The sequence below is a fragment of the Chiloscyllium plagiosum genome, chromosome 5, assembly GCF_004010195.1.
Source record: "Chiloscyllium plagiosum isolate BGI_BamShark_2017 chromosome 5, ASM401019v2, whole genome shotgun sequence".
NCBI lineage: Eukaryota > Metazoa > Chordata > Chondrichthyes > Orectolobiformes > Hemiscylliidae > Chiloscyllium > Chiloscyllium plagiosum.
Window position 1 is genome coordinate 91,440,317 of NC_057714.1, and position 11,756 is coordinate 91,452,072.

General features: G+C 41.9%; 1 protein-coding gene across 1 annotated transcript in view; it reads left to right on the forward strand.

The window, feature by feature from the left end:
* The first annotated feature begins 10,418 nt into the window (after positions 1-10,418).
* The window catches only part of ccny (cyclin Y), a 234,405-nt gene continuing 233,067 nt past the window's right edge, over positions 10,419-11,756 (forward strand). Inside the window, exon 1 of the mRNA XM_043690643.1 lies at positions 10,419-11,640. Coding sequence (XP_043546578.1) covers positions 11,490-11,640 — 151 coding nt within the window. The 5' untranslated portion in view covers positions 10,419-11,489. The remainder of the gene's footprint in view (positions 11,641-11,756) is intronic.

Genomic DNA, 11,756 nt, shown 5'->3' on the forward strand with positions numbered 1-11,756 from the left:
CTGAACCAAGCTGATAGTTGGAATATGAGCCAGGAACTAGCAACAGTACATTTTTTTAAACAAGACTTGTAATAACCAAATTTCAATGTATCATAATGATCACCCAATTTTTAAGTGCTTTATGTAAATACTATAAGCTTCCACCCTCACTACATGAACAAAGACACTTGCCAGAATGGACTAAAAGACAAAAAAACAGGAAATGATGGAGTAACTCAACAGATTTAGTAGCATTTAGGGTCATAGAGATGTACAGCACAGAAACAGACCCTTCAGTCCAACTCATCCATGCCAACCAGATATCCCAACCCAATCTAGTCCCACCTGCCAGCACCCGGCCCATATCCCTCAAAACCCTTCCTATTCATATACCCATCCAGATGCCTTTTAAATGTTGCAATTGTACCAGCCTCCACTACTTCCTCTGGCAGCTTATTCCATACACGTACCACCCTCTGCGTGAAAAGGTTGCCCCTTTTATATCTTTCCCTTCTCACCTTAAATGTATGCCCTCTAGTTCTGGACTCCCCCACCCCAGGGAAAAGACCTTGCCTATTTACCCTATCCGTGCCCCATTTTTGTGGAGAGAAATCAGAGTTGATGTTTGAGGTCGAGTGACCTTTACTCAGAGTTTAACTATTTAGTTTAGTTTGACTCTTCTTCAGAACTCCAAAGGATACTGAGTAGCAGAGTAGCATTCTGAAAATCCAAGTAGATAACCTGAATAATGAAATGGTTACAATCATTAAATACATTCAATTTCAAACCACTATGGAAGCTTTCCCCAGCCCATATGAATTACACTATAATGTTGTTATAATGACATAATTCCTGACAAGTCTCTGTATAGACCCATTTCCTGTAACAGGAATGGTCTTTAAATTGCCCATTTTAACAGCATGAGTAGCTCGGTAAAGTCAAATGAAGGCATATGCAGCAACTTAGTTATTCACATATTCATGAAAAGTTTATTGGGCAGCTGACAGATGGAAAGGGACCAACAAAAAACATTTATTGGATCAAATTATTTTCGTACTTATTTCATACTTATTTGTATAGTAATTAATGTAAACAAAGATGAACTTCAATAATTGTACAGCCTTACCTGGTGTAAAACAGGGAAGGTGGCACAACCATGGCTAACAAGGGAAATCAGGGCTAGTTTTAAAGCTACAGAGGAGGCATATAAATTGGCCAGAAAAGGCAGCAAACCTGAGGACTGGGAGAAATATAAAATTTAGCAGAGAAGAACAAAGATTTTAATTCAGAAAAGGAAAATAGATTATGAAAGCAAGCTTGTGGAAAACATAAAAACTGACCGCAAATCTTCTATTGATACGTGAAGAGAAAAAGACTGACGAAGATAAACGTACAGGCCCTTTATGTAACCAGGTAGAATCAGATGAATTCATGATGGACAACAAAGAGATAGCAGACCAACTGAAAAAATAATCTGGATTTGTCTTTACTAAGGACGACACAAATAGCCCTTCCCTATGCTAGGGGACATAGGGTCAAGCATTAAGGAGGAACAGAAGGAACTCCTTATTAGTCAGGAAATGATATTGGGGAAATTGATGGGATTAAAACCCAATAAGTCCCCAGGGCCTGGTGCTCTGCATCCCAGAGTACTTCAGGAAGTGGCATTAGAAATAGCAGATGCATTGGTGATTTTTCTGGAAGAGTTCTGGTAGACTCTGGAAGAGTTCCAATGAACTGGAGGGTAGCTAATGTAATGCCACTCTTTAAAATTGGGAGAGAGAAAATGGGGAATTATAGGCTGGTTAGCCCGACATCAGTGGTGAGGAAAATGCTGGATGTAATGATTAAGGATGAGAACTGAGCATTTGGAACGTGGTGACAGAATCGATTCAAGTCAGCATGATTCACTAAAGGGAGATCAAGCTTGACAAATCTTCTGGAATATTTTGAGAATGTGACCAGTATAATAGACAATGGTGATGTTGTGCATCTGGAATTTCAAAAGGCTTTTGACAAGGTTCCACATAAGAAATTAATTAGAAAATTAAAGCTCATGGTATCAGGGGTAATGTATTGACACGGATTGAGAACTGGTTAGCAGACAGGAAGTAGAGCATTGGAATAAACAAGTCCTTTTCAGAGTGGCAGGCTGCGATGCGTGAGGTGCCACAGGGTACAGTGCTAGGACCCCATCTGTTCACTATATACATTAATGATTTGGATGAAGGAATTGAAAGCAATAGCTCTGAATCTGCAGATGACACTAACCTAGGTGGCAATGTATGCTGTGAGGAGGATGCTAAGGGGCTGGAAGGTTTCTTGAACAGGCTGGTGAAGTGGGAAAATACTTAGCAAATGCAATATAATGTGGATAAATGTGAGGTTATCCACTTTGGTCACAAAAACAGGAAGGCTGATTTTTATCTGAATGGTGCCAGTTTAGGAAAAGGTGAGGTACAACGAGACCTGGGTGTCATGGTGGAACAGTCGCTGAAGATTGGCATGCAGGTGCAGCAGGCAGTGAGGAAAGCTAACAGCATGCTGGCCGTCATAGCGAGAGGATTTGAGTATTGGAGTAAGGATGTCTTGTAGAGGGCCCTGGTGAGGCCATACCTTTTGTATTGTGTACAGTTTTGGTTTTCTAATCTGAGGAAGGATATTCTTGCTATTGAGGGAGTCCACCGAAGAATCACCGGACTGATTCCCAGGATGGTGGGACTGATACATGAGGAAAGACTGGATCGATTGGGCTTGTACTTGTTGGAATTTAGAAGAATGAGGAGGGATCTCATAGAAACAGATAAAATTCTTCTGGGACTGGACGGGCTAGGCATGAGAAGAATGTTCCTGATGTTGGGGAAGTCCAGGACTTTGGTAACAGTCTAAAAATAAGGGGTGAGCCATTCAGGACTGAGATGGGGAAGAATGTCCTTACTCAGAGAGTTGTGAACCCATGGAATTCTCTCTCACAGGAAGCTGTTCAGGCTGATTCATTAAGTATATTCAAGGGAGAGCTGGACATGACTCTCGCAGCTAAAGGGATCAAGGAATATGGGAAAAGGACAGGAATGGGATACTGAGATTGCATGATTAGTCATGATCATGTTGAATAGTGTGCAGGCTCAAAGACAGAAATGGCCTACTCCTGCACCTATTCTCGGTGTTTCTATATTAAACCATTTAACATGAGTGTAATTTGCTGGGGAGCACGAAACTGAAGTGTGAATTCATCTTACAATCTCCAGCATCAAAAGAGGAACAAGCAGGTAAGGAAGAAATGGCATTTGGCTTACTCACCGGACTCACAAGCAACTTTATTGTAAGTCTCATCAGGGAAATACACACCAAGAAAGAAGACAGTCAAATAGAAGAACAGAGAATTTCCACAGGGACAAATGAAGATCTCCAGTGTCGCTGGAGGATACTGTTGTCCTATCTCCAAGGCCTGGGTATCCATGCAGCAGGAATATCAGGAGCATCACTCATTTCAATTGACAGCATGAGCAATGGCTGCCAACTCCCTTTCCCCTTGTGACTGCACAACATCAGCAGAAAGAAAATCCAACAAATTTACCAGGATAGGAAAAACAACACACTGCTTATCATAGAATCCCTACAGTGTGGAAAGAGCCTTTCAGCCCATCGAGTCTGCACAAGCCCTCTGAAAGGCATTCCAACCAGAACCTGCCCCCTACCCTTTCTCATAATCCCATATTTACAATGGCTAATCCACTTAGCCTGCACATCCTTGGACACTACAGGACAATTTAACATGGCCAATCCACCCTAACCTGCACATCTTTGGACTGTGGGAGGAAACCAGAGCACCTGATGGAAATCCACAGAGACATGGGGAGAACGTGCAAACAATACACACACAGCCACCAGAGGCTGGAATCAGACCTGGATTCCTGGTGCTGTGAGTCTGCAGTGCTCATCGCTGTTCCATTGTGGTGCTCTATCCATGCATTCCTTCCTGATAACTTGAGAAACAATCAATTTTCACTCTCTTTTACTCTTCCAAAGTGCAAGCTAGTTAAAGTTGCTTCAGCTCAGGATCTTATACTCAGCAACCCAAACAGCTCTGCCCTAACTAACGTTTATATCTCAAAGCCATTCACGCCATTTTAACAGGTTCGTATGTACACTGCTTTAGCTCCAATATGCCATTTGGTGCACTTCCCTCAACTGCGAGGCTTTCTCATTCACACTACCTTCGAGCAGAAGGAATTGGCTTACTGTGCCGACAGAAGGGAAATTAATGCCCTCCACTATAGCGAGTTTAGATCCAAGGGGACATCACAGTATACTGGTGAGTGGAGATCCCGTTCATGCACATGCCTCCATCCTGATTGCCAATGACTGGAAGGCCGGTGGTTGACCTACCCAACCTGTATCTGGAGCAGGTGGTGAGGTAACCAACAAGAGGGGAAAAACATACTTGACTTCATTCTTACCAATTTGTCGGCTGCAGATGCATCTGTCCATGACAGAATCAGTAAGAGTGACCACTGCACAGTCCTTGCAGAGATAAAGTCCTGCTTTCACATTTAGGATACCCTCCACTGGATTGTGTGGCACTACCACCATGCTCAAGATTGAGAAACTCAAGACTGGGCATCCAGAAAGGGCTGTGGGCCATCAACAGCTGCAGCACAATCTGTAATCTCATGGCCCAGCAGATCCCCATTCTCTACCATTACCATCAAGCCAGGGGATCAAGCCTGGTTCAATATAGAGTGCAGGAGGCATGCCAGGAACAGCACCAAGCATACCTAAAATTGAGGTATCTACATGGTGAAGCTATCAAACAGGGCTACTTGCATGTCAAACAACATAAGCAGCGTGTGATAGGCAGAGCTAAGCGAGCCCACAACTAATGGAACAGCCCTAAGCTCTGCAGTCCTGCCACATCCAGTCCTGAATGGTGGTGGATGATTAAACAACTCACTGGTATATATCCATAAATATCCCCATCCTCAATGATAGAAGAGCCCAACACATCAGTGACAAAGATAAGACTGAAGCATTTGCAGCGATCTTCATCCAGAGTGCCAAGTGGATGATCCATCACAGCCTCCACCTGTGGTCGCCAGCATCACAGATACCAGTCTTCAGCTAATTTGATTCACTCCACATGATATCAAGAAACTGGATACTTTGCACTGAATTTTGCAAAGGCTATGGGTCCTGACAACATTTCAGCAACAGTACTGAAGACTTGTGCTCTAGAACTTGGTGCTACTCCAACCAAGCTGTTCTGCTGTTCAGGAATATATAAAAGGTGACATCTCAGGTCAGACACTGAACTGTAAGTGTAAGGCTTTGTTCAGAATCTGTCTCAGAGTTTTAACCTCGAATCAGGCTGGTATTATTCCAAAAGCTGAAATTTATAAGATGCCACATTAACTGAGTGTGACTGCAAATGGTGTATTTTTTGAACAAAATAGAATGTATCTGCAAATAAACAAACAACTTGGATGAAATGATTCACCCCATAGATTTATGTGTGTATGTGTCTTTATTCCAAAGAGAACTGGAATTACATGTTCCAGGATAATTTGAGTAAGACGTGGGACATGTACATTGTCTCTTGATATTTTGGTCAAGATTTTCACTGTGTGCATTTGTTGAAGTTGCCCATTTGCAATTCTCCGTTTTAACTTGATATATTATTAATTAGCCTGATGCCTACAGCAACCAAGAGATACCACACAGCTTCCTGGCTGTCATCCTGTGCTCCTATTAATGACGTCTTGCTAAAGAAGGATCTTTCTGCTATAGTGTTTAGATAAATTGAGAATTGGTGTCTTGTCCTTGATAATCTTTGCCACTCTCTCTGATACTCCAGTTCCTCATGCAGCTGACAGCATGGGACAGGTAATCATGACAGGTCATCAATTAATATGACTTCTGAATACTGACAACTAAGTGTATGGAGAGTTTTTGATACTTTTACCTTTCTCTGCAGCAGCACTCTTCTCTAAGACAATGGAGATCCATTCCCCACTGCTGTAGACTTTGGAGTCTTTACACATCCTGAAACTGGATGGTTAAAATTGCATAGGTTCCATACTACAGAGATTACAAATGCACTCTAGCTAAAGAAGGTTTTGAATTGAAACTTTGAGCTCTCTGAGACACAATAAGCAACTCAATCCAGTTATTTTCTGTAGGTTCTGCCCTTCAAATTGTGGGAACTTTTTAACCGAAATCTTTCCGGGTCCATGCACCCATTAAAGGCTGTGTTCATTCACTCTCTCAGTCTTCTGTTTGATAAGTCTTGTCACTTTATTCTCTGTTTGCAATTTTCTCCAATAATTAACACTGCAGCTTTGAATGGTGTTTCTTTTCAATGTCATGTCCAGATTTGCTGAGCACAATTGTTTTAAGCTCTTGCCGTGTGACTGTTTCAAATGCAAATACATAGTTTATGTCAATTTGCTGTACTTTGTCTGCTTCTCCTGTGTCTGGATTGTTATGGTTTTAATTGTGAAGTCAAATGATGAGACAGAACTGCTTTTGTTTTATTTGGGCACTGGGCCATGTACCCATTTAAGTCCTGCCAGCTGATTGTAACAGTTTAAGGTTGGATGGGGGTTAAGGTACAGACCTTAGACAGAGACCAGTCTGACAAATCAACTTCCAACCTTGGCAACCATGCCAGATTCTTCAACAGTTTGTTCCTAATATAGTTCTCACAATGCAACAGATTAAAGCGCCCTTGCCAAAATATGTAGGAATGGAGTTATAGGCCAGACATTTCTTGCTAAATGCCCTAAAATAGGTATGTTCAAATGATTTAAAATCAAATTTAAACATTTCATAAATTAAAGATGTGACCCCACAAGACCTTTCAACATTTAGAATGCTAAAATTTCATTTTCTGTCCAATGTAATATGGAGCTCTCCATTAATATAATCTCTATCAATATGGAAAGGATCAAATTCCATTTATATCTGACTAGAAATGTTTAATTTATTATTTCAGAATTGTACATTTGTGCACCCATCATAATTCAACCTAATTATTCTGCTGTTGGGCACAGGTACGGCAGATATAGTTTGATGCAGACTAGGATGAGGTATGTTTCGACTTGATGAACAAAGAGAATCAATATAAACTAAAACTTACAATTTTAAAGGGGGTTCACAAATAAAGACCTGAGGTTACAAATACATAAATCTTAAAAGATTGCAGGACAAGTTGAGAAGGCTTTTAAAGAAAATGACACTATCAGCAGAAAGATAAAGTATTGAAGCAAAGAAGTTAAGCTAAACATTTATATATCACTGATAAGACATCAACTTCCAAACCTGAAATCAATGCTCCAGAAAAGATTTTAAAATCTTGGACAGTATGTAGAGGTTATCTAGAATTATATCAAGGTAGAAGGAGTTTAGCCATGGATTGACCAGAGAGGTGTTGTTCTCACAGCAGAGAGGATTTAGTGGAGATTTAGTGGAAGTGCTCAAAATCATTAAGAATTTTGAAAAAATAACTAATAAACTGTTTTCAACAGTAGATAGATTAATAACCAGAAGACACAGATTGAACAGATTTGGCAAAAGAAATGGAGGTGAGATGAAGAACGATTTTTAATGTGATATTTGTTACGGTTGGCATTGCACAGCCTGAAGATGTGAGTGAAAGCCGATTTAATATTCAAAAGGGCACTGGATAAACATCAAAAGGGGGAACATTGTAGAACTAATGGGGAAAAGGTAGGTGCATGGGATTATTTAAAGAGGTCTCTCAAAGATTTTCCAAGACATAATTTGTATCATTCTATGATTCTACACATTTCACTCATGAGCATTATCGATTCCTTTACTTTCAAAACATAGCTGAGTTCCTGGAATTTTTTCTTCTGAAACAATTGATGGAATTTAGTGAAGACTTGGGAGCCTGAAATACGGTGAGTGGGCTGAACTAATCAGGCTGGAACAGAAATATTGGATTCATAATGATGGGCTAAGAATGAAAAATTAAGCTGGTGGTTTGGATCCTGACTTATAATATATTTGGATGCAGTGAATACTTATTAATACTGAATAAAAGAGATACACTATTTCATCTTCCAATTGTTCGCAGTGTATTATGCAAAAATCAATGAATGGGCCACCACTTTTGGTCCTGAAAAGTGTCCCGTCCAACTCAAAAATTACCCTGGAAGGTAAAGGGATTTCAAAACTTGAACAACGGGTGATGCTGTTTCTCAATGTACTATTCAGTAGCAGCATATGTGGTATTCTCCAGTAACAGGATTCTGCTGTAGAACCAAAATGACATACACACGTGAAAAATGTGCTATATGAATTTCAGTGCTGGTGTGATAAGTCCGGCTATAAGTCCCAATGTCTAAAGGATTGCATTAAACAGCATGTTTTGTTTGGCAATTTACAACAGACAAGTACTGGCCTTACCCAACCAGACTGTGTTTGCAAAATTCAAAACATTGTGACCAATATTAGATGAGATTATATGTTTGGACAACATTTGCTAAATAATATGGATTCTGCCAAAAATCACACTTGTTGGAAGCCACATATATCCACAATCAGAGTCTTGCTCTTTGCAAACATAAAAATGTCTACACTTTGTACTTTTTTCAATTGAACAAAAGCTTGAAGGACAACCGTTGCGTGGTGAATTCCCCTGGGTATGCTTTGACCAATCATAGTAGACTTGCCTCGAATTCAAATGAATTTATGGGTTAGCTGTTAATGGGTGTATTCTCCATGGTAACTGGTCAACTTACTTGAGTCCAACTGCCACCCAATCAGCCCCCACTTATCATGCAGTATAAACTGTTGTTCCTTTTGTGTTGTATACTTTTGTGACTTTGTCGTGATGGGTGCAAGATGAAAAGCATCAACAACTTTTCTTTCAGCAATACTCAAGTTGTCTACTGCTAAGTAATTAGTTGTACACATTATATGAAAACTTTTTTTGAAATTAAGTCCTACATTTAAGATTAAGTCAATAGTACACAATAACCTCATGCTCTCTGTTTCTTTCATAATTCACAGGATAAGGGCGTCACTGGCTACGCAGCATTTATTTGCCCAGAGGGCAGTTAAGATCAGATGGGCCAAGGGGCTGAGAAGTGGCAGATGGAGTTTAATTCAGATAAATGCGAGGTGCTGTATTTTGGGAAAGCAAATCTTAGCAGGACTTATACACAAACAACTTTCTGTATCATGTAAATACTGTTGAATAATGATGCATGTAGAAATCATCAGCATGGCTGGTCATGCACAATAATTTCATTCAATAATTGTAAAATCATACATGACATTCTGGAAAACTCATGACAGCTGGTTTCAAGGTGGACATTCCTTTACAGTGAAGCAGTTATCCATTACACTGACCAAATGTGGTTTGTATCACTCATTAAAATAACTTGTGTTTTCAACTGAATTCTTTCTTGTATTAACCTTGTAGTTTGAAGCATCCTTGGGTTTTGACTTAAAGTTCTACATGTTAGAGGTTTTAATTCTGTGTAGATAACAGAAAATTTCTTTCAGATTACTACAAGACAGACCAGCGCAAGAGTCAGTTCTCTCAGCATTGGCTAGAAAGGATCAACCAGGTCTACTTAGCCTTGTTATATTCTTTTATTGGACTCAGAGCATTGTTTGTCCGTGAAAAAGAAAAATTATTTACTTCATTGGATGGCCAAATCTTATTCAGGCTGATGAGAAAGGAAGTCACTGGAGCATATTGCTTGGATTGAGTCCCGTTTTGGCAACATACTATGGGAAACGTGAAGGCACTGGACAAAATGCAGAAAAGATTCATTGGTTCCATGGATGAGGTACAGAGTTAATCAAATTGGCAAAAGGAGCAATGGGAAGATAAGGAAAACCTTCTTTTGTGGGCGGCACGGTGGCACAGTGGTTAGCACTGCTGCCTCACAGCGCCAGAGACCCGGGTTCAATTCCCGACTCAGGCGACTGACTATGTGGAGTTTGCACGTTCTCCCCGTGTCTGTGTGGGTTTCCTCCGGGTGCTCCGGTTTCCTCCCACAGTCACAAAGATGTGCAGGTCAGGTGAATTGGCCATGCTAAATTGCCTGTAGGGGTAAATATAGGGGAATGGGTGGGTTGCGCTTCGGCGGGTCGGTGTGGACTTGTTGGGCCGAAGGGCCTGTTTCCACACTGTAAGTAATCTAATCTAATCTTCTTCATGTAGCGAATGGGACTTTGAATCCGATGCCAGATTGAGTGGTGGAGACAGGTTTAATCTGAGCAATTAAAGGCAGGGAATTGGAACTGTTGCTATTCAGAGAGCCAGTGCAGATATGATGGGCTGAATAGCCTCTTCCTGTTTTGCAATCATTCCAAGATCCAGAAGATCTCATACTCAGTCGTCCTTGGTGCTCAATTCGGAACTTAGGTGGCAGCCGGGGGTACTACAGGGAGTCGGTTTGAAAATGCACCTGTGAAGACAAGGTAAAACTGGAGGGAAGATTGTCTGCTATAGACGCGGTGGCCAAACAGACACCAACACTCATTTATCCAGGTGAATAAATAAAAAGGAGTTATCAAACAGAGAGTTGTTGGGAAGCGGGGGGAGAACGGGGGACGCAGTGACATGAAATCTTCGGTTGGTGCTTCCAGGGGAAGTGGGAGAAATTGGAAAGAGAAACACATTCAGCATTTGCATTGCGTGCAAAAACAAACGTTGACTGAAATTCGTCGAATTAAAGCTGACGGGGCATTCCCCACCCACGCATGCACTGTCCTGAATTTTGCAGCCTTCTGTCCATCCAACTGAAATTGCTGCGGGGGGCTGGTTTTGCTGCAGCTACACGGTCGGCGGCTGTACAGTAATGTCTCGCCTCGGCTGGTGACTGTGTATCACTTTGTATTCACTGGCAAATCGCTACCCTTGAACCGGAACTCCTCGAGCGGATTGGTTACACTGCACTGTTGTTACTGTGTATGTGTGTGTGTGTCTGTGCTGGAGGATAAGTCACCATTTCAGACTCGAACACACACATACACAGAGTAACAATGATGCGAGGCTCCACCTGAAGCTTGTGTGTTTTTGTTGCTACTGTCACCTTGTAAGACGTTTAAACCGTGAAGGGCTCGATTCCTCAGCGTGAGCCAGGGAGGAGGAAGAAAACAATAATAATGGCTTAGGGTGAACACTGAAGGAGATGGAGAGGGGAATCAGCTGCTGAGCTTTGAGCAGAGCTCCCCTCCGGTCGGTCAGTCTCAGGAGAGACAGGGGGGGGGAAAACTCGCCGGTTCGTTTCCATGGCTGTGCAGTGCTAGCTCCTGCCGGATGAGGGTGTATCTCCGATCGGCCAGAGATTTTTCTTTGCCCTCTCCCTCCTTGTTTTAAATATCTATAATATATTTCTTCTCTCGTGTGGTCTGTGTGGAAATTCCTACTTCCTTTTGGCTCCACCTGAATCCGATCCTTCATTCAATTAAGGAAAAAATATTTAAGCATCCGTCGAGAGAGAGAGAGAGACAAACAGAGTGAGAAAATGGGGAATACCACTTCATGCTGTGTCTCATCCAGCCCCAAACTGCGGAGGAACCACGCTCGGCTGGAGACGTACCGCACCGACACCGACATCAGCCGGGAGGACACGGGCTGTAACCTGCAGCACATCAGCGACAGGGAAGCGGTGGATGGTACGTGCACCATTCTGTACATATACCTTTTCTCTTCCCCGCCTCCCTCCTCCAGCCCCCTGCCCGGTTCATCTCCTCCCTCCCCGCCTTCCCCACCCTCCCTTCACCTACTCACC